At 48.3% G+C, this 23,448-nt stretch overlaps 1 protein-coding gene across 1 annotated transcript in view; it reads left to right on the forward strand.

The window, feature by feature from the left end:
• Positions 1-21,997, forward strand: part of USH1C (Usher syndrome 1C (autosomal recessive, severe)) — a 38,011-nt gene extending 16,014 nt beyond the window's left edge. The window contains exons 15-25 of the mRNA XM_006892076.1: positions 3,828-3,877; positions 8,183-8,335; positions 9,631-9,747; positions 10,310-10,792; positions 13,279-13,398; positions 14,636-14,686; positions 17,021-17,062; positions 17,669-17,722; positions 18,008-18,107; positions 20,524-20,630; positions 21,938-21,997. Of these exons, the coding sequence (XP_006892138.1) occupies positions 3,828-3,877; positions 8,183-8,335; positions 9,631-9,747; positions 10,310-10,792; positions 13,279-13,398; positions 14,636-14,686; positions 17,021-17,062; positions 17,669-17,722; positions 18,008-18,107; positions 20,524-20,630; positions 21,938-21,997 (1,337 nt within the window). The remainder of the gene's footprint in view (positions 1-3,827; positions 3,878-8,182; positions 8,336-9,630; positions 9,748-10,309; positions 10,793-13,278; positions 13,399-14,635; positions 14,687-17,020; positions 17,063-17,668; positions 17,723-18,007; positions 18,108-20,523; positions 20,631-21,937) is intronic.
• Positions 21,998-23,448: the final 1,451 nt, after the last annotated feature.

A 23,448-nucleotide genomic window follows, 5' to 3' on the forward strand; every position in this document is an offset into this window, starting at 1 on the left:
AAGTCAAGAGTTGGAAAAGAAGGAGTGGAGAGTTGTCACAAAAATAGAACTGGCTCATAGGATTACAATCTTAGTTTGTTGGGGGCTGTGACCTCTTGCTGTCTTATTCTGAATTGAGGCTGGGTGAAGCCAGCAGCGAGAAACTTGAGAAGGTCTTCACAGTTGCTAGACAGCTGTGGAAAAAAACTCACCTGTAGGACCTCTACCACCAACATTCCAATTCACAAACCTTTGTCATGCCAAGTCAAGGATGGAGACAGGGAAAAGCCTACCTAGACCCCTCCTAGCCTCTGCAGTCAAGTGGCTACACTATGATCTTGGGGCCTCCTGCCCCTCTGCCCTTCTAGCTCCTCTTTTCATGTGTCCTGTGTGATCACCTCCAGTTTCAGTCCAGACCACCAACAACTGACCCCTGTCCACCTGCTTTTAACTTCAGCTTCCAAAAGGTCTCTTCAAGAGGCTGCACATACCGCCAGGGCAAAGCAGGATTTCAGTCTCAGTACTTCAGTGGGACTGCCATGAGAACTAGGAGCAAGGCAATCTGGGGGCCATGAGCTCCTGGTTGGACCTGGAAGCTGTTTTATCATTAACATGTAACAGTCTCTTCTGCAGCTGCTTTCACTCTGGTAACCTCCATTATGTTGAATCTAGGTACAAGAATCAAGGGTCCCCCTCTCTGCTATGTGGTAGCCATTCGGGATCCTGTAGTAGGACATGGGTAGCACCATTCCCAACTTTGGATCAGATCCAAGCTGTTAAGACAAGCCTGTTGGCCAACACAGGCTTCCTTGTTCGTTTGGAACAAGGAGGATGTGCAGGACATCTGGATGGTTCCATCCCACCCATCCCACCTGGAGAGTAACTAGTTCCCAGTACGTTTCTTCTTGGCAATGTACAAGGTTCTTATGGTTTCCTGGGAAGACAAAGCATGCCTTCATCTACCTCCCCAATGGCATTCGGGATTAGTTGAGGATGTGGTCAAGAGATAAATTCCAGATGTATAATCCATGTTTTAGACAGGCAGCTAATTTACTCTCAGGAGTGAAATAGGAGCTTCAGAAGGAGAGAAATCAATTTTAATTGCTTCTCATGAAAGTAATCCCGGTGAATTTTGTACCTTCTTAGAAATTGAGTCTCTGCTTTGTTGCAAATACACTGTCTCAGAAGGAAAAAGAAAAACCTTTTCTCTCACTAGCTATTCATTTTGTGTTTTCAACCAAATCAAGCTTTTAGCATAAAAGGCACCAGAACTTTTTTTTTTCCTGTGTGCAGGATAAATGTTTTCTGAGCTAGACCCCACAAAGCATACGGTTGCTGACAGGAGTCTGCTGGCCTGAGCCAGGGCAGCTGCCGAGCCATCCATCTCCATAAGCACCGACAATTTAATTCTAATTTGGAGAGAAGTCAGGAATGCAGTGCACCCTGGAGCCGGCTCAATTCCTGCTCCCTCTTCATTCCTGGAGTCTAGAGTGGCTTTAGCTGTGTCGGCCCAGCAGGACCAGGCCCTGGCCAACCTCTCTTCCTCATTCCCTTCAACTCTTGAGACTTGATTGGCTGACAGGTTATACCTGACACACATTTCTGTGCCCCTGAGGGGTGAGGCCTGCATGTCCAACAGGAAGGAGTGGAAGGTGAGGTTGCTCACCCAAGACACAGGTGGGATGGACAGAACCCTTTACCACCACCTGCCCCGAGGGTCTTGAAATAGCACCTTCCCACTTACCTGTGACTGTCTAGCTGGAACTCCAACATTTCATGGAGTCCTCCAGGACTTGAGAGAACTTCAAATGCTCCCTTATGCAAGAATTTCCCTTCCTCAAGGCGACAGAGGGTGTGAGGGGTTTATACTAAAGATCTCAAAGCTAGAAGGGACATTGAGAGTTGAAGAGTTTGAAACAAGAGAAGTCCACCTTCTCTTCCAATTAGATCCCTTCAGTTTTCTCATCTCCCATCATCATGCTGTGGTTTTTTCCTACCAAGCTATTAAGCAATCCTTTGCCTGCTCCTTATTTTATTAAGAAATAATAATTCTTAGAAAGAGACCATCTCTGTTCCAGTTACTTAAACAGAATCCAAGCCCAAAGCAAAGAAATCTAACCTGTAGTCTTGACAATGGATAATTTCTAAACTTTTGGAATACTAAAAGCAAATCATGAGCAGCCTTCTGTGATATGTCCAGGAATCAGAGACCCAAGAGGTCAGGTCAGAAGCCACTGGAATGAATGGTTTATTATTCTTTCCATATTATATCAAAAATTTTCCTAACCGCGTGTGCCCCACTTAACCTGTGGGACCCTCCTACTTTCTCTAGATCCCCAGCCTCCATCTGTTGCCCACACAACTCAAATATCTCCTGGGACCTAGATCTTCCTGAATGGTAAGAATTGGTCCAGGAGAGTCTGTCTTCCCACTACCAACCCTTGGGGTCATCAAATACTCGGATATTCCCATCCTCTGCACCACACCCCCTTCAAAACGGTTCTCATGCTGTGATTAGACCCTTTAACATAGTGAGAAACAGGCCCCCGAAAGTTCAGTGTACCGCAGAGACCATCCCAGAACAACAAAACTTGTTATCAGGTTCCTGAGCCCTAACATCACAGCTACCCGGGAAGAAGCGCATCAGAAGCTGACCTAGGCCACAGGTTCCAGGCTCCTGGGAAACCCCTGAGAGGGCCTGTGGGTCCAGAGGCCTCTTGGTTCACTAGTTTCCTCCTCTTTTCCTGGGTAGATGATGAGGGAGAGGAGTTGGAGCTCGAGCCCGCAGACGACCCCGATGGAGGCACAAAGGAGCAGGGAGAGCAGGTTTGCAGCCCCCGCTTCGCTCCCTGGCTTTGCTGCTCTGCTTTTCTTGCCTGCCTCCTCCTGACAGCAGTGCAGATGCCGAGCAAGCTGAAGGGTCTGTGGAGCTCACCCGCTTGGGGCAGGACTTCTGTCCAACCTGCTAAGTCAGCCTCTGTTTATTTGAACTGCTGCCTCTGTCTCAACTCTGCCCGAACCCAAGCCCCTTCTGAGCTGCTCTGGCCTCTCCCCCAGGACTCCGTAGTCCTCCAGCAACTTATGAACTAGTTCCCAGGACAGTAGAGGGCCTTCTAAATCTAGTCCTCCCCTCAGGCTGGTCAAGAGTAGGTTATTATTTCAAGCCATCACTCCTGGCCCCAGGAAGGTACAGGTTTGGAATATTGCTCCTTCATGCTGCGAGAAGGAAGCAGGGCTTGCACCCTGGAGATCTTGACCTGGGTGGAGATATGCTTTTTAGGGAGCATTTCCCCTGCCCACTCCTGCCTGGACTGTCCTTTCCAGAGCTGCCCCCCGGCCTTCACCTTCTCATTCAGTGTTGTGAGCAGAGGGCCTGGCCTGTGCCATGAGACAAGACACTTTTGTTCTGTCTGACAGCAGTTCTAGGCATTGACCCAGGCTCTCTTTTGTCTCGAGTCAGTTCTTGGACTGTGGGACCCGACATCGGTTAGGAGAGGCCTCATTTTCTTTCAATTGGGCTTTGTGCTTGGAGACTGGTTTGGAAAGACTTGTAGAAGGGGGCTTTCTCTTAGATTTTTCTGGCACTGACTTCTAAAGCCAGTATCCCAAGCAGAGGCAGGTGAGAGGGCTCGGGACCAGGGAATTGGGGCCTCTCTCAGGTGGTCTTGAGCATGTTCTGCAGCCTACGAGGTAAGTAGAGTGTGGGACAGAGGGGGCAGCTTTGCTGTTTGATCTGCTCTTCCTCTCATGAAGCCACACATTCCTTGGGAACTCGACTTCTGCCTGCAGCCCGTGGATGCTCTGGCTGAGCTCAGCCGGCCTTATCACTGTTCTCTGTGTTCTTCTAGCCTTTGGATGGTTTTATCGTTACGATGGCAAATTCCCGACCATCAGAAAGGTAGGGCAGGTCTGAGTGCCGTGCTGGTTTGCTGCTGAGTTTGCTGTGGCTTTTGACCTTACCAAACAGTGTTTGTCCATCCTATCAACAGTGTGATCTAGTCTGTTTATCTGAAGGGCTGTCCCTGTCTATGCCTCTCTGTTGGGTGCACGCAAAATCACAGAGTATTGTGACCCACACTGGGACAACGCATTTTGGTGTGAGGCCTCCTCAAATAACAGCAGGCACTACCATGTGTCAGTACAGCCCCGTGGGCAAAGAGCAGGGGCCAGTGTGGCAAGAAGATTCAGTTTTGTCTACTGAGGCCCAAAGGCTGGACCAGACCAGGAGCTGTCATGGGTAAGGGCTATACACAGGGTAAGGTTTTTGGTGGGTTTTTTCATTTGTTTGTTTTTTTTTTACCATCGAATCAGATCCAACTGGCATAGGATGAGATTGCCCCTCCTTCTCCAGTGAAGCATCTGGTGGATTTGAACCATGCACTTTTAGGATTACAGTGCAGCTTCTTGCCACTAGGCCACTAGAGCTCACTCACAGTGTGTACTTTTAAGACTGACTATACCAGATGCAGCCTGTTTCTGGGGCAAAGGATCTGCTGCTCAAATTAATACAAAGAGAGCCAGACCAGCCCCCTCTTGGTCTTAGAACTCTCTGCATGAGCCCAGGGTGGTACATTTCTCCAGCCTCCACCCTTTTATTGCTGCTAAATCCTACTGTAGTATCTCCAAGCCCCATAAACCCTCTTGACTTTTAAGTCACTCTGGCATTTGATTATGAAAACACTGCAGTTAATCTATGGCTTGGCCATTTGAGACGACGTGGTATTTATAAATGAGGCATCAGTGTAAATCTGGCTGAGCTCATTTAGGTGTCATCACTTAACTGGCTTTTTCTGGCAAGAACTCACTTCCCCAGAAACACAGCACTGACAGCTGGATGACCTTGATGATATGTGACTGCTTCCTGCCTGTGAAATGGGAATATCTAATACTGGGAAGGTCCAACCCTTTCCTTCAGTACATTGTTGTTAATGTAATAATGGTTCCTAACAGATATTGTTAGGGAGCTCTGGTGGCCTGGTGATAAGAATCTGTGCTGCAATCTCAAAGGCATGCAGTTCTAATCCACCAGCTGTTCAGTGGGTGGGAGAAGGGTGAACAATCTCCTCCTATGTGAGTACTACTTCTGAAAACCCACTGGAGGGTCATCTGTGGGTCAGTTCAGATCGACAGTACGCACCACCACCACCAACTATAGATATCTTTACCTAGGAGCACAGATCACCATTTGTACGACACTGAATAAACTAGACCATGGCACTTCTGAGGATTCCTTCCCACGCTGGCTTGGTTTCAGGAAAGACTCCATCTCTAACACTGCCTTTTACATTTCCCATTCTCACCATGTGACTTAGATTCGGCACTGGGGGACCCTGGTAGAATTCTCCCCTTCCTTGCGGGAGGCCTGGGCTCGATTCCCAGTCAGCAGCACCCTAGGCAGCCCCCACACTTCTGTCCATGAAGGCTCACTATGATGCGTCTATCCACGTGTTGCTGTGAAGCTGAGCAGGTTTCAGCAAAGCCTTCAGAGTAAAACAGACTAGGAAGAAAGGCCTGGCCATCTACTTTCTGAAAATAAGCCCGTGACAATCCTATTGACCACCAAAGTCCAATCTGCAAACAGTCGTCGAGATGGTCTAAAAGCACTGATTGTTCTATTTACACGAGGTCACCATGAGTTAGGGGTTATTTAGACAACAGCTGACAGCTATGACGTCATGTGGCTTAGGGTGTCTCACAGAGCACGATTTTTTACATTTTCCTCTATATATTGCCTCTACTGCTAGAATTCAATTAGAGGAAAAACACGTACAGAATTTTATGTTAATTTTTTTAAAGGAGACACTAGGCAAACTTTCCAGGTACTAGTGACTATGCAAATATAAAGAAACTAGGCTCTCTTCTCCCTCAGTTCATTGGAAATCATATCACTTGAAATTGTTGAGATGGCAGGGCTAGTTTCCCCCATGTGTTAATTCAGTCATCCAAGAAACAGCTGGCATTTTGTTTTTTCGTTTTCTTTCCAAAAGAGAGAACAATTACTTTTGGTGGAAGTGAGAGAACAGCCACCCCATCTGCCTCTCTGCTTAGTCTGGACCAAAAAGAGTGATTGCAGTGACTTTAACTGGCAGCTTAAAGTACAGCAGATGCATGTCCTTCATGTGGCTCTGAAAAATCCATCATCATTTTCTCTAGAGCTATGAGAGACAGAGTGGATCTAATCTTTGTCTCCAGCAGCAGAAACACTGGGTCCCAGGTGATATAAGTGAGTGTCCTACCCACGGTCATCAATGCATCCCCTTTATTTGAGAAGATGAACATGAAATGGTTTCTGTTCCTATGCTGCCAGTAAGTCCTTCTGAGGCTCATAACCCACAGACCTGTAGCACCAAAAATCTTGGGTTTAAAAGATCCTAGTTCTTACTAAGGCCTTCTACCAAGATGGCTTGAGTAAATTACTCTAAGTTCACAGTCTGATGGGAGAGGCAGATTCACACACAACTAACTAGCCTCACTGGAGAGCTTGTATGAGATCTGTCCACAATGCTGTGAGGCCATGCGTCCTTTTGCACCTGTAAGCAGATGCTACTTTCTTAAGGTTAGAGCACAGGAATCCCAGATCCAAAATGTTAGCACTGATGTTCTTCTAAACCAACATAATGACCGTTGTGCTCATGATGGTCCCTGCGGGAGGCCATCCTCTTATTCTAACAGGCTGTCATTGGGGATAATGTTCCTAGCTCCTCTTGGGACATTGTTGTCTGAACCTATAATGCAGTGGTGGGTATTCATCTATCAACTAAGCCAAGGCTCAGGTGAACAGGGTAGATAAGGAACTAGGCAGGAGTCTGAAGCAATGAGAATTGTGTTCTCCAGTGGTTCATAGATTGTTCTTGGGGTAAGTCCCAGAAGTGGCCACAACTAATAAGGGTATAGTTAGGAAGGGAGACACAGTGTGTCAGAGGAAATCTGCATGTCTGTTGCTAGGGAAGTCAGTTTCTCATTCCAGACCTTGAATGCTGAAAGGTTCCAGACATGTGAGAGCACTCCATGAAGGCTTGTTGGGGATGAGGGTTGGTTTCCTCCTTCATCTAGATCTTCATGTTGATTCTGTTATCATTTCTCCTGAGTGCTGTTTACCATGCTAGTGATGGGGCTGACACCCACTGCCATGCTCCCCACTTCCTCCAGCTTGCCACTTCATTATCAAGATGCAATAGAAAAAGTGTGAGACCTGATGGACTCAGGTCTAAAGCCTGGCACTGCTTAATAACTATCTTCTGCAGGCCAGTGACTTCACCTCTCTGAGCCTCTGCTTCCTCATCAAGAGAATGGGGATAATCGCACCTACCTAAGGGATAATCAGTATAGATCCCATGGCCCTTAGACAGCCTATCAATTCTCCATTCTTTCTCCTTCTCACCCAGTGGCATTCCTACAACTCATTGGAAGAAGCATCCTGGAAATCATAAGCAGCTTTTTCTTGGCATTTATCTCCCTCCTCTAGTCCTCTAGAACTTTGAAAACCTGTGGAAGCAACAAGACTATTGTCCTCTCTCTGCTCAGACCCCAGTCCTGTAGTTTTGGACTAATTCTTAATTCAGGTGCTCCATTCAAAGGGAGTGGTGCTTAGACATCTCGGGATAAAATGAACTGAAGCTTAAGCTTTGGTGGTAAAAGTCTAGTGTCCTTAGCTCTGGGCTCCCAGATGTGAGGCTGGCTTCCACAGTGTAGCTCAGGATAGAGGATCTCTGCAGGGGAGACTTATCCTGCCTGACTCACCAGGAATATCCCCAGACACATCTCTTTCCCCAGCTGATAGCGCAAGCATTTGCCTATATACTAGGAAACATGTAACATTGTATGATGCACAGCACTTTGCAAATTACAAAGCTCTTTCACATGTTATTTCGTATGTTCTAAGTAGCAAGTCTTTTCAGGAAGATACTTTCCTGAAATGAGGTGAACAGGCCCAGAGAGGTTAAGGCACTTAGCCAAGGCCATCCAACTGACTAAGTTTGGAAGCAGTAAGATGGTTTTCTAATTGACACCCTACAGTGGGCAGCAGCAGCCTATCTGTCTACACCTGAGGGCAGATGCCCAGTGGCGTGGGCAGAGCTGGGACAGAGGCGCATGGTGGAGTGGCTGCCCAGTGCTGAGAACTGAATGTCCTGTGTGCTGTGCTGTTCCAATGTCAACACTACTGTGTAACCCTTGTCATATAAACAATGCCATATCTACTCAGAGAGGAAAAGATAAGAAGAAAGCCAAGTATGACAGCCTGCAGGAGTTGAGAAAGAATAAGAAAGAACTGGAGTTTGAGCAAAAGCTTTACAAAGAGAAAGAGGAGATGCTGGAAAAGGAAAAGCAGCTAAAGATCAACCGTCTGGCCCAAGAGGTATGTGCCCCATGCTTGGCCAGACAAGCATCCTCAGGCACAGGCTAGGAATTTCTGCCACAGGCCCAGGGCACCAGCTAAGGTTGTTTTCCCAGGATGAAGTTCAAGGCTGGGGTAAGCCCTGTTTCCTCACCCCACCACAACCCCAGTGTGGAAAATGAGACCATCCTGCCTCCCGGGATCATCTGAGACTCACCCCTTTCCTTAGGGTGTATGTTTGGAATTGAAATTCACCTCCTTGCTCAGAGTATGGGCTTGAGGCCAGCCTCTACCCAGACTGTGTTATCCCCTCCTATCTACCTGGTTAACAGTTTGTGGCTGTTTCCTCAAACCCTGTGAGTCCAAAGGCCGGGTCTCACATGTTGGGTTGGTTCCAAGGCCAGGTTCCCTGCTCATGATATGAGTGGGCCTGAAGCTAAGTCTGTAGGTCTACTGTTAGCCTTCCACCTACCGTCAATAAGTCTGAGTCAGTGTGACCTCCTGGCTAGAGTCTGAGTCCCAGGCCAGGGATCCTCCTCCTAGCTTGACTCTGAGCATCTGGGGCTAATCCTTTCATGCAGCTGGTCTGACACAATCCCACCTCCTCAGGGCAATAGACTGAAGGTTATTCCTCTCAATGTAGTGTATACCCAAGGTGAGACCTCGTCAGCCTGGGAATATTTCTAAGGCTGCTCCCGCTCAAGACAGGTCAAAACCAGTCCTGTAGCACTGACTTCTTATTCTATGTGCTAGGTGGGTTGCGGGGCCTTAACTCTCAAGCTGTGGGAGATATTATTGTGTCTGCTTCCCTCTTATGTTTCCATGAATCTGAATGCCAAGCTGATTAGATTACGAAGCTGGTGAAGTCCTGGGAAATGTGATGTTGATTAGGTCTGGCGTTAGGAACAAATTAGTTTCAAAATTAAAGATAAAAATTGAGCTTGTGTTTCTGAGGACAAGGCAGCCTAGAGGCGGGAATCAAAGAGTGAGGTTAAACTTCTGGAATGTGCAGGGAATCTATAAAGGGGCCTTTGTTGGAATGTCAGGGTTGGTGGGGACTTGGGGGCCGCTAATCCTGTGAAATACATGAACCTCTCTGACTCTGCCTACAGATGCCATTAAGTCTGTCTGCCACCATCCCCTCCACCCGTGTCTGCCTCCTCTGGGGCCAGATGCAACAAGCCTAGGTTTTTTCAGAGTTGACATGCCTCACAGTATCATAGTGGTTTTGAACGAAATGGTTTCTGTCCCATTGCCACCCACGTGTGATTGCAGTGTACCCTTGTCCTCTTCCCTCTGCCGGTCTGGGGTCCCAGGTATCGGAGACAGAACGGGAAGACCTTGAGGAATCGGAAAAGATTCAGTATTGGGTGGAAAGGCTCTGTCAGACGCGCCTTGAGCAGATTTCCTCTGCTGATAATGAGATTCCAGAGGTAACAGACCCCGTCTTTCCACATCCACCCTCCTGCTGCCCTCAGAATGACCCGCTGTGAGGGCAACAGGAGGAAAAATGGGCCCTGGAAGATTCTCCCACCAAACCCAGTGCCCGGACCACTACCCAAAGCCCACCCCTACCATGCCATATCCCCCTCTGCTCTTGGAAGGAGCGCCATGTATTTCTGAGCTTATCTCCGGAGTGGATGTAACCTATAGTTCATCTGAGGCAGTCCCAGTTAAGCCTTCATGCTGACAGTTATAAAGAGCAGCCTTTTCTCTGTCGGGCATGACCAGTTTAGATGATAAGCTATACATTTGCTTTTCTTAACATCCATGGTCAACATAACTGGGGACCCTTCTGCATTTGAGCACGCCCTAGTCACTGCCTGGTGCTGGCTTCTCTGTGCCCTCAGGTGACAGAAGTGGCATCCCCACAGTTCTGGTCCGAGGGTGGTAGGCCCTTAGCAGCCAGAGAAACCCAGAGTCAAGTTAGACAAGTGTGCTGTGAAGTGAATGACCTTTAGCTTGGACAGTTACCTAACTCCTTACACTCTTCAGATGACCACAGGGCCCCCACCACCTCCACCTTCCATGTCACCACTCGTCCCACCCCTGAGACGCTTCGCAGGTGGGCTGCACCTCCACACCACTGATCTGGACGACATCCCCTTGGACATGTTCTACTACCCCCCCAAGCCTCCCTCTGCCTTACCTGTGATGCCCCTCCCTCCACCCTCCAACACACCCACCAAGGTCCCTGCACCCCCTGTCCTTCCCGCATCAGGCCGAGTGAGTGCCTCATCCTCACCCTGGGTGCAACGCACTCCACCCCCCATTCCTATCCCTCCCCCACCATCCATTCCCACCCAAGACCTCACTCCCACCCGCCCACTGCCCTCGGCCCTGGAAGAGGCACTGGGCAACCACTCCTTCCGTGTTGGGGACACAAGCAATCCCACAGAGGACTGGGAGGCAAAGAACCATGGTGGGAAACCTACCAACTCTCCCATCCCTGAGCGGAGCTTCCCGCCCACCCCAAAGGTACCAGCCCTGCCTGCATGCTCTGCTTGGACACACAACTGGGGGAAGGGTTCCTGTTTCCACCTTCTTCACTGCTCTGCAAGTGGAATCCAGAGGAAACCTCACCCCATTGTCTAGAATGGGTCCCCCAACATGCATGCTGTAGATGTCATGCACGTGTACAGTTTCTCCCGATTTTGAAGTGCTGTGTTGTATGGTAAATTACCTGTGTGTGATCCTTGAGATGAATAACATCATATTCTTCCACTGTTTATTGCTTTTTTTTTTTCTGCTTCTCTGAGCTGGTAAGGGCTGCTAATGTTTGACATAACACTGCCAAGGTTATATTAATGAATAGTCAGAGCTCTTTGTCACAGCCAGTCATTTCTTGGTATTAGCCCAGAAAGCTCTGGCTATAGGGTATGATGTCATGGTTTAACAGAAAGGGAGGAAAAAGCAGGAGAAAGGTATGAAGCTTGTAAATAAATAATAATACTGTCAAAGGCTGTATTGGAACATTGCAGTGCCCTTTTCAGTGGCTCCAGCCAGCTAGCTCCATTGGCTTAAAATGGGAGTCCCCAGGTTATGAATGAGATCTGTAAGTTTCATTTGTAGATGAGTTGGAACAGATGCATGCAGTTCTTATTTAGCCTTACTTCAGTTCAAGAAAGGGAGTTCTGATGGGCTAGGCTGTAGGAAGTTGCAACCAAGAGGTTGTCCTAGCAGTTCAGACCCACAGCTGCTCTGAGACAGAGGATGAGCAGTCTTGCTTACCTGCCAGTCACAGTCTCAAAAGCCTCACGGAGACTCCCATGAGTCAGAGCCATTTCGAAGGCAGTGAGTAAGTTAGTTAAAAATAATGTTAGTTCAATGTTTTTAAAGTTATTTTAAAGCTACATATACAGCAAGTAATATGATCGTGATGAAAAAGTATTTGTGAATAGGAGCTAGTTCTGGTTTTTCAAAGTCAGGGCAAATTTATGTAACATCAAAAGGGAAGTACAGCTTGTCCCTGATTTGAATGTTCAGGACCCTTACCCAGAAAGTTCTGACCACGCTCCAGCTACAGAAAAGATTACAAGGAGAGAGTCCCAAGAAGTGTCCAGATGTACTATTAAAAGAGTAGAGTGATTTTTCTTGAATGCCAGGGAATGGGCAGCAGTACTCTTTCTCAATAATAAATTTCTTATTAATTAGTTTTAATCCAATGATTATATTGGGAAGAGACAATTCTCCAGGGAAGGCATGAAGCTTTGATCTCAAAGGGGGGCAGGGGGGGGATGAAAAAACTTCCTCTGTTTGCCGTTGCAATGGGACCAGGCTTGAGTCAGAGCCAAAGCAGCTGAAGGTGGGGCCTTTGGGGAGCAGAGTCAAGAGCATCTGGCCTGTAGTTTTCTGTCCCTTCCTGCATGGTTTGGTGTTCTTGCAGGAAGAGAAGAATAAGGTGTCTAAGAGAATTCAGAGGAACCTGGGAGAAGGACTATGTGAGTCAAGAGGGCATCAAATGCAGGATAGGTAGAGTCTCGCAGTGGGGAGACTCTGATGGTGCCCTGTGCCTGCAGCTCTGCCTGCACCAGCAATGCTCCCCCACCAAAGTCCAGCCAAGAGCCAGTTTGTAGAAGGCTGAGTTAGGCTGGTACAGAGAGCTACACCCTGTGCTAGGCCTCCACGGAGATGGGCAGCTTTCCCTGGACAAATTCAGTGCTGCAGCCACTGACAGACCACCTGCCTTGTGCCTCTTGGTGAGAGGCGGGGATAAGGGCAGTGTGGACAAGGACTCAGAGCAGAGTGACATGCCTGTGGGCCCAGTGACTTGCCAGCTGAAGAATGAGCAGCAGAGCTGGAAAAATTTAGCTAGAAAGTGGGCACTGGCTGTGGGAGATTCGTTTCTAATTAGAAGCTGGAGACATCTTTGTACAGTAGAGGGTGTATAAGCTCAGGCAGGGAAGGTGAGACATGGAGGAATTTTATCTTACTTTTTAAAGGGCATCACAGGTGAAAGAACATAAGGATGACAAGGCAAGAGCAGCAAGGAGGTGATCGAGTGGGTTATAAAGCACGTGGTTTGCTCAGCTCTCATGGGTGCCACTCTTACTGGTCCTCCGCCTACAGCTTCTAGAGACTATGTAACCCACCACCAGGGACAGTATATGTTTGGTATAGTCTAGAGCCTGAAACCATAAGAGATGGCGCCCATGGCCACATAGAAAGAACTTCTCAAGAGTATCCTGAATGACAGTAGCTACTAATACTCCCCCAGATGAGTTCTGGCCCAGGCCCATGATTCTTAGAATCACTTAGTTTCTGTGCCTTCATATCACACTATGACCAGTGGATTTCTTGTCTTTTTGCCAAAAATCATACCTCCCATGATCAGTAAAGAGAATGAACCAGCTGGTTCAGCATGTGCATGGGTGTGAATATGCATGTCTGTAGAAGTGCCATAGCTGACCTGGGCCATCCCCACCATGACCTCACATGGGGCTCTCTTAAACTAACCCCTGTAGACATTTTGCCCAAGCCCACAGCCCCCACGAGGCCCTGGAGTGTCCACCATCTCCAAGCCTGTCATGGTCCATCAGGAAGCCAACTTCATCTACAGGCCCGCTGTGAAATCCGAGGTCCTGGTAAGCCGCTGAGACCCCTCCTCCAGGGTGTCTCTGGAAGAGCAAACAAGGGCTCCCTCTAGAGGGAAAGTGAGGTGGGTCACAAACTGACATCAGAATCTCCTAACGTTCCATTGACCAAGAGATGAGTCTACATGGATATTACCAGTGGAAACCCTGTTTCTGACCACAGGCTTTGGCTGTCCTGTCAATTTGAGAGTAGGTCCTATAGGATCTCAGTTAATCAGAATCAACTTGACTTGTTTTGTTGTGGGGTTTTTTTTTTCCTTAAGATGTCTTAAAAAGGTTGTGCTTGCCTGTTAAAAGTTGGCAATTCAAATCCGTCTAGTGGTGTGCCATGGAAGGAAAGACCTGGTGATCCACTTCCATTAAGATGACAGCCAATAAAACTCTATGGAGTAATTCTGTTCTAACACTTGGGGTCACCAGGAGTCAGGACTAACAGTGGCAAAAATTTAATATGTGAGGAAACGAAGGCCTTGAGAGATTAAGTCAGTTATCTAAGGAAGAGCCAGGACTTACTTCCAAGCCTTTCAAATTACAAAGTACAAGCTAATCACCCGACTTGCCATCTTACCAACCTGCAGAAATTCCAGTTGGCTTAGTCTCTGTCATGGGCTGGGTGTGTGAGCAGCCTCCGATGAGGAACGGCACAGCAGACCCCTTCCTGGCTCCATTTCCCTGCTCCCCTTTGATGAGGCTCAGAGTCCAGGGTGTGGCCCTGGGGAAGGGTCTGCCCAGCCTCAGTGACAGACAGCTGAGCGAGCTGAGACCTGTGTGTCCTTTTCCTGGGGATGCCTGCCCACTGACTGACTCCCTCACCCACGGCGGGCAGTGAGCCCTGACAGGATTTTTATTTCCTCCTCAAGGAAATCCTATCCAAATGTCAGGGCACAACAGCTCAGACATTTATTCTGGGCTAAAGCTAGAGCTTCCCTCTCAGCTCCCCAAAGAGCAAAGTTCATGCTCCTGAGACAAGTTGCTGATGCGATGCACGTTCCATTCTCTGGCTAATGACGAGCCCGTGTCTGCAGGAACAGAACTGGGTAGCTGCTGCATCCAGGGCTATGGAGCTGTCCCTTGACGTTGGCCAGGCTGTGTGTGTGTTTTAGAGAGGGATGGACAGGGCAGCCCAGGCTGGTAACCCAGAGTTGGGCACCAGAGGGCAGAAGAGACCAGTTGATAATATGTGGTATAGAACTCTTTCTTTTCTTTTTCTTTTCCTTTCTTCTGTCAGCCGCAGGAAATGTTGAAGAGGATGGTGGTTTATCAGACGGCATTCAGACAAGTAAAATGACACCCATTGTGTGTGTTTTCCTTCCTGCCTGGTTCCTCCCCTTTGTGCCTGACTCCTCCGCTGTGAAGATTCTGTAGTGGCCCAGAGCGCCCTCTGCTGGGAGCCTTAAACCAGAATGGCTTCTTCATTGCCAGAGGGCAGGGCAAAGTTTCATAGCAGAAGGGACTCTTAGCAATGGAAGCTCATTACTTACTCAAAGAGGAACAGGGTGGAATGATCCCTCAGAGGAGTTATGAGATCAAGGTGAAACTTTGTCTCAGCCCTAGGAGAAAAGAGGTTCCCTGCATTTTCTCTATTTGTGGACTCAAAATAGATCATAGCTTCACCCAAACCCACCTAACTAGCAGATTAGTAGGGACCAGGTCTTCCATCTGCCAGAAGTCCTTGTGGTCTCTCTCAGTGGCATCTGACAGACTGTCAACTACAAATCCTCTCTGCCTCCTGGGGCTTATGTGTAGAGAGCCATGGACTAATGGAAGAGACCCCCAAGTCTGAGAGAGAAAGACGTCCTGGGCAGGCAGCCCTGCATCTCCAGCTTCTTTCCTGATAACCCATGATCAGAGCAGGCAAGGAGCTAAAAGGAGATGTCACCTGTGTAGGGACACAGGAGTGTCTGCAAAAAACAGCTGCTCCCAGGCCAGGTCTGGAGAGTGACAGGAGAGCGACAACGAACACTTTGAAGGTGTGCTGTGCCAAGTTCAGTTCCTAAAGACTTCTGGTATAATCGCTCATTCACTCTTTACTAAAACCCTAGGAGGTCACCGTTGGCATCATCTGCATTTTATAGGCAAGAAACTGAAGCTGAGACATTAGGGACTTGACTCATGATGACACAGCTATTACGAGCTCCTGGATTTGGCTCTGGCCAGGTCAGGCCCTGTAGCACTTGGCCCTCTCAATGCACCACAATTGCAAGTAAGCTTTTAAGGACCTGGTTTAGGGCACAAGTGAGCCACAAAAGAAGAGAGGCAGGATGATGAGGGGCTCAAGGCCGCCAGTTGGGAATCAAGCCCTTTAAGTCTTGAGCATGAATGTGGCTTCTTGGGTCTTATTTCTCCATCTGTTGAATGAGAGGTTGGGCTCTCTCTTTAAGGGCCAACCCAATTATAATGGCTTTTGAAAGAAAGATCTAATGACTAATGGTGGATGAGATCTAATTTACAACAAGGTCTAAATATCTGTCATCTGGCCCATCCCTGCAGGTGTTGGTCTTTTCTTTAGGGTTAGAAAAAACTGAGGAGAAAAATTGGACTTTACTTCCATTTTTTTCAAAGAAACAGGCCAGAGCAGACAGAGTTCTTCTCAATGAAAGAGGAACCAAGAATTAATAGCCCATCTGCTGTCTCATGACCCCTGTACACGTGGATATCTGCCACCCATTCTCTATCTGCTGTCTTTACTCCTATAGACCAACATGGGTTGGTCTATAACCTCAATCATGGACCAGACTCAAGACTTCTTTGGGATTGAGCCTGGGATGGAGGCCAGCGAGGATGATGGCCTGGGGTTGCCCAAAGATTCATCTGTGATGTTGGGCTCTCATCTTGTGACCAGGAATCACAAGATGTGCTGGGTATTAAGGGAACTATGGCGTCCCCATAGTGCTGACCACAGGCCCAGGGCACACTGCACAGTGTTTGCCACAGCCAAAGGAAGTTTGTGTACACAAGTCCCCTTGGTCCTGCAAGGTCTGGGAGAGCACCTGCCGTGGGCTTCTCTCTCACTCCTCCTTCCTGTGGAGAGGAGCAAAGGCTTTGCTCCCTCAGGCCTGGGACTCCTGGTACCTCCAGCTGTGTGGCCTCCCCTGCCTCCTGCTCATTGTGTGTGACTCCTGGGCTGGGAGGGTGCATGGCGCATAGAATAGTGTTGGTTCTTTCTCACTAGTCAGAGAAAGATGAGGAGAAGCATTAGAGAAGCTGAGGCCTAGCCCTGACCTCACTTGGCCCCTTGGGAGAAATGAAGAGGGGTGTAAGAGAACTTAGGAGAACTGGGGGGAGATGAAGTTTGCAGAAGGCAGGCACTACCTGCCCACACCAACTACACAGTCGGGGTCGCATGGCAGAGATTGCCACAGTGCCAGACCCCAGCCCAGGACCTTCAACATTTCCCTGTAGCTTCCCAGTTCTCCTGGGCAGGGTTGCTCTGGCTGTTGTGGTTGCCAGCTCCTTTCTGCATCCCTCAACTAGGCTATGCCTGGATCTCCCCTGCCAACTCCCTATCTCTGACCCACGGTCCTGACCCATTCCCCCTCTTGTTCTGCTTCCCTGAGCCTGCTTCCTACCCCACCTCTGCTAGTAGATCCTGAAGTTCTCCTTTTGCTTCCAGGACTTCCGGAAATATGAGGAAGGCTTTGACCCCTACTCGATGGTAAGAGACAACTCCCTCCCCCAGGGCAGTTACCCAAGATCTGATGGGTACAGTCTGTCAGAATGTGTTCTGGGCCCCAAGACCCAGAGATGGGGTGATGGGATAAGGAGCCCAGGAATGTCCCAAACCACTCTTTCATGTGGCTGCTTCTTTCGTGCACGTGTGTGTGTGTGTGTGTGTGTGTGTGTGTGTGTGTGTGAATGTGTGTGCACTTACACTTGCTATCCATACACAAGTAACTAGTTACAAAGCATATCTCTCACCCCGTCCTCACAATAAACCCATGAAGAAACTGCATTTCCGTTTCATTCATGGTGATACTGAGGTACAGAAAGGTTAATTTCTTCATTTTCTTAAGATCACATGGTTAGTAGAGGAGAGAGTTGTGATATGTGTGGTCTGTGGCCCTCAAGGGGCTGTGTGTGGAGCTGTGTGTCCCTCAAGAGGCCTGGGACCCCCTAATTGAAGATCAATGGGGCAGAGCTGGCAAAAGTGCCCTTATCCCGAGTATTCTGGAGGCCCAGAGTCCCCGAGTGCCTGGCTTACACTTCCATGCCCTCCCACCTCCTTTCTAGATGAACTCAAATCTCCCTTTTTTCTTTCTAGTTCACCCCAGAACAGATCATTGGGAAGGATGTCCGACTCCTGCGCATAAAGAAGGTTGGAGAGGCCCCATCCTTCTTTGTCGTCCCTTCTGGCTTCGGTTTCTTCCTTTTTCTACTCTTAAGGTGGTCCCTCAAATCCTCACCACCTTCACCCACCCATGGGGGAACCACACACCTAGGTCCCACTGGGCATACACGTCCCATTTCCCCCTATGGTGGCAGTACTGCAGGCCCCATGCTCCTCTGCCTTCTCTGTGACCCTGCTAAGAAGCTCCTTGCAGCTCAGGTGCCCATGGCTGTTGTCTGCTTGGCACCCCAAGGCTGGCTTTCTTCTCACCAGGAGGGATCCTTGGACCTGGCCTTGGAAGGTGGCGTGGACTCCCCTATCGGGAAGGTGGTTGTCTCGGCTGTTTACGAAGGGGGGGCTGCTGAGCGGCATGGTGAGTACAGCCAGCCAGGTGCTGGTCTGGGGATGGCAGGGGGGTTCCGCAAGGCTCTGCAGTAGAGCAAACAGATGCCTGCTTTTAGCAACCTGGATGACCACCATGGAAAGCCCTCTCACCCGGGTCCATCCTCTGCCCAGTCTCATGTAGTGCCCTAGGGCAGACCCTGGGACCTGGCCTGCAGTCACACAGGTGTACCAGATCCCACTGTGCCTTCCAGGGGTGCCAAACTACCAGATGCTGACAAGACTGCCTTTCCAAGAACATCCTACTCAGTTTCACTCCCTGGGGTACAACTTATCCCCACATTGCTTAAATGTTTAATTATTCCAGACTTGGAAAAACATTGAGAATGATGTAACAAACATCCCCATCACCAGCCTACCATGTAAAACATTTCAGACATAGTCAAGGCCTATTTGCACTCTCCATCTTCCCCTCAGATGTGAGCCACTACCTTGAATTCATGTGACTTCAATTTTATTAAAATTCTTTAAAAAAAAAATAAAGGGAAGAGGTAGCATATTGGCACCAGCAGTCAGAAAAGCAAAAGATGAATTGCATTGGGAAGTCTGCTGTCAGAGACCTCTCAAAAGTCTAAAGAACAATGAGAGGGACTAAGGTGTGTGATGGTCTTCACAATTACTTGCTATACAATGACTAAGAATGATAGAAGAAGAATCGACATCTTGAGTTGCGATGCTGGAGAAGAGTATTGAACATACCATGGACTGCTAAGAAACAAACGGGTCTGTCTGTCTGTCTTGGTGAGGGTGAAACCAAGTTTCTCCTTGGAGGCTAGGATTTTGGAGCTCCATCTCACTTACTTCGACATATGGGGCCAGTCCTTGGAGAAGGATATCATGCTCAGAAGGGTGGAGGGACAGTGCAGGAGAAGACCCTGGATGCAATGGACTGAGGCAGGAACTGGGATAGTAGGGGTAGGTGTGTTGGAGTCAGTGAGACTGGCTGAGGATAGAGCTATGAGTTGCAGGTGACTCAATGGTACATAACAACAACAGCATACACTTTAAATAAATTCAAACTATAAGGATTTATATGAAACAGAAAAGTAAAAGTCACTAGTGACCCATCCAGAGTCCCACTGACCAGAGAAAGTGGCTGTCTGTGTCCCTCACTACTTTGAACACAAGGGAGTTGTGCTACTAACCCAAAAGGCCACACCTCTATCAGTTCAAATCCACCAGCATCTCCAAGGAAGAAAGATGAACAATCTCCGGTGTGATTTACAGCCTTGTAAACCCATTGGAGGATCAGCTATGAATTGTTTCCAACTCAGTGGGAATGAGTGACAGTGGCCTTGACCATGCAAGCAACTGCTGCTACAAATTTCCCCAGAGCATGTGTGTTTTAAGCCACCACAGCTTCTCTCTTCAGTTGCACACCCCACAACCCCTGTGGGCCTTCACGCTCCTGCCCACAAAGCCTCTGATTGATCTATGTCATTGTCAACCAGAATGTGTTCTGTGGACACAGCTGCTGGTAGAAAATCCTTAAAAAAGGGTTCTGAAGTAGAAGATGTGTGTGAAGTGATATACAATCTACTCATTTTTTGGATAACCACAATTTCTATTAACACTCTAAAGGCTCAGACAAGTCCTGCAGTGATGAACTTTTAATTCCACATTTCTCAGATTAATTAAACCACAGGACATCTTAGCTAAAGATATCTTTTGACATAATTCATTTATTTGACAAATAGCTATTGTATTCTTGTTTTGTGCTAGGTATTACATTAAATGCTGTGGATATAACAGTGAGCCTAAAAGACAGTCCCTGCCCTCCCGGAGCCTATGGTCTGGCAGGAGAACCCAACTGTGAACAAGCAAACAGATAACTGATTACAAATTGTGGGGAAATGCTGTCCAGAGAAAGGCCAGGATGCTGTGAGAGAATAGTAGGAAAGGTCTATTTTAGAGTGAAAAGCCCTCTCTGAGGAGACATATTATTTGAGACCTGAAAGAAGAGAAGAGAGAGCAGAGGCAGGAAAGAGCTTGGAAACTCAGGAAGCTGCAGTGGACAAGTCTGGCCGGTGCGTGGAGAGTGTTCACTAGCAGAACTAACTCATGTTTTGGAAAATCGTGCTGCAATTAAGGACTATCCCCTTTTGATTTTGATCAGAGCCAGCAACAAAGGCCCGGGACAAAAGCTTGTGGCAATGCTTCCCCATCAGTGTCTCAAATCTACATGAGCTTGGGTGAGGGTGTAAGTGGGTAGGAAATGGCCTTGAGCAACACGGTGGGTTGTTTCAGCTCCTGCTTTCTGAACATGAGCTTTCAGAACTCAGGGCTCAGGCGGCTTCTGCAACCCTGAAGTGCCCTGGTCAAGCCCCGGGCCTTGTACATGTGATGTATAGCCCAGTCAACTAATCGGCATCATCTGATTCTTACAGGTGGCATTGTAAAAGGGGACGAGATCATGGCAATCAATGGCAAGATTGTGACTGACTACACTCTGGCGGAGGCAGAGGCTGCCCTACAGAAAGCCTGGAGTCAGGGAGTAAGAGTGACCCCTTCCCTCCCTTCTTTGTCTGCTGCAGATTCTGGCCTTCCAGTCAGGGTGCCTCATCCCAGGGCCATATGCAGAGTCCAGGCATCTGTTGTGTGCCATCCACATACCCCAGCCAACCAGTGGTCTAAATTGGACAAAATGTGAGATTGAAAAAAAAAAAACAACACAAAAACAAACCCATACTGTATTTCTGACCCTAGGTGTAAAAAGCTAACTGCAGAAATACAAACTCTAAAAGTATGGCAGCCCGCTCAAGGAAAAAGAAAAAAAATCTCTTCTCTAAGTGTACACTGGACAAAGCTCAACAGGGTTGAGTGTATGGCATATTAGAAAGCATTAACAGAAGTAGAGGCCCCAGATGAAGGAGGGCCTAGTGGTAGTTTTTTCAGATACCCAGTTAGGTCAGGGCCACCACATAAGTCCTTTTACACTGTGCCCTGCACAATCAGAGGGGGATACCCTCCTATAGACCACAGTGTGAAGGGTACCCCCCTCATGTTGTGCAGTGCACAACTTGTACAACTGTATGCAGGCAGCCGAGCCTGAGGTAATAAGTTCAGTGCCGAGGAAGCTGATCGGATGGGACTGGGACCCACATGATGGGATATGGAGAAGAGAAGACTCACGGGTAACACGATGATTGTCTTTGATTATCTGAAGGGCTGCATCAGGGTAGAGGGTACATTAGTATTCTCACGAGAGCAGAGCTGGAATGGATGGGGAGAGGTCCTGGGGAGAGATTTCAGCCTAATATTGGAAGTCATGACATGGTAGAAAGGTCCAGTGATGTTTCAGATACTTTTCATTGGATACACTTAAACCAAGGATGGACAATGATGGATAAGCCATGGATGGCCATGCTGCCACTGAGGCTATTAAAATGTTAGTGTTAGAAAGGTAGGCCAAAAGTTCTTCAATTGGCTCTGCACTGGAAATACCAATATCAAAAGAGCCTGTTAAAATATGCTTCCCAGGACCCACCTCCTACTTCCAAAGACCAGGTTTATGAGCCTACAGTTTTAAGAAATTTCCTCAGGTTATTCTAAGATTGCCCCCTGGCCCTGATTGATCAGCGTTTGGGAACTTAGTGTCACTCGAGGGTCTTGAGTCCCTGCCCTCTATGGTTCTGTACCTGAGAGACTGGAAGTTTCCACAGACCATTGAGCCACCATGGAAAGAAGGGCCCAGCAAGCTGACCTTGAACCATGGTGTTCAAAAATGGGGATGGAGTGGCAGGGTGGATGCACCATTCCACCATCAGTGCATCCTCACGGGCACATGGCTTCTCCCCACAGGACTGGATCGATCTTGTTGTTGCCGTCTGTCCTCCCAAGGAGTACGACGATGAGCTGTAAGTGTGTGCTGGACCCCAGCTCCTGTCTCCTCTTTCTTTTCCTCCCTGTACCCCAACCCTGCTTTCTTCAAGCCTGAAGGAGTGGCCCAGGCACACTGCGTCTAGAAGTAATACCTCCTAGAAAGCCCCTGTCCTAGAGAACTCCTAGAAACTAAGTCACAGCCCTCAAGCACGGCCAGAGCTGCATCCAAGGCTGTCTTGTCTAAAGTCTTTACATCTGGGAAATTGAGGCCCAGAGAAGCTCAGGTCTCACATCCAGTAAAGGAAGTTGGGAGGAAAACTGAAGATTGCCTGCTCATAACTTTGTTCACCACACTGTCGAACAGTTTAAGAATATCTGTGTCCATCCTCTTTTTGCACGGTCTTCCTGGAAGCTAACTGTATTTTTTCATGCTACATTTCTAGGTGGCCAGGATTTCCAAGGAGCTTTGACCTAATCTCTTTCTATGTCTTCATTTTGTGTCTCTGTATTTTTCATTCTCTTTGTATCTGTAAGTTGTAGTTGTCGTTATATGCTGTCCATTTGGAACTGGCCTTCCTAGCTGATGCTCCAGCGGGTTTTCAGAAGCAGTAATTCACATGGGAGGAGAGTGCCCATCTTTCTCCCATGGAGCAGCTATTGGATTCAAACCACTTACTTTTGAGTTAGCAGCACAACTCTTTACCACTAGGCCATCAGAGTTCCTTATCTCTGGAGGAGTCCCTTATATCCTCTCTCCTCTTCCTTCTCATCTGTATTTCTCAGTCTCCAATGTTCTCAGTCCCTGTCCCTCTCCTCCATCTCCTCTCTCCCTGATGTCCTTCCTGTCAGTCTCTCTCCCAACTGTTTCTCTCTCTCTTTCTTCCTTCTTCCCTTTTCTTTTTAATAATTCGGTTTCTCGTCACTTTTCTTTTTAATAATTCGGTTTCTCTCATTTCCTGGCTCTGAGTCCTTGCTTCTCTGTGGTTGTCACTCTGTCCATGTCTGTCTTTGTACCTCTTAGTATCTTGTCTCCATCTTTTTCACACCACCTTCTCCAACACTCACACTTTCGCATATCCCTGCTTGCCTGTTCCTCCTGCCTGCTCCACCACTGGGCAGAGGCTGGGTTCCTTTAGTGTTTTAAAGAAGTAAATGCCATTTAGCTACTAATTCTGCAACCCAGGGTCTGTGCAATAGCCAGGTGACAGGAGAGGTCCAGTGGAGCTCTGCCCGGGAACAGCTGAGCCCTGTTTTGTGTTTCCTGCTCTGCTCTGCGTACGTAGCTCTTCTCTTTCCTCTCTGCAGCCGAGAGCCCCTAGCCAGTCTGAAAGCTCCCTGAAGACCCGTGCTCCTGTGCACAGACATGGGCTCCTCTTGCAGCTGGAGCCCGGCAGCCCCCCACGGTGACTAGGCAGGCGGGGTGCAGGGCCCCTCCTGTCTGTGCTGTGTGCAGTGGCCATCAGCTGCCAATTTTGTCAGCAGGTTCTTTG

Source organism: Elephantulus edwardii, unplaced genomic scaffold (assembly GCF_000299155.1).
Source record: "Elephantulus edwardii isolate Elephantulus edwardi_28Jun2011 unplaced genomic scaffold, EleEdw1.0 scaffold00109, whole genome shotgun sequence".
Lineage (NCBI taxonomy): Eukaryota > Metazoa > Chordata > Mammalia > Macroscelidea > Macroscelididae > Elephantulus > Elephantulus edwardii.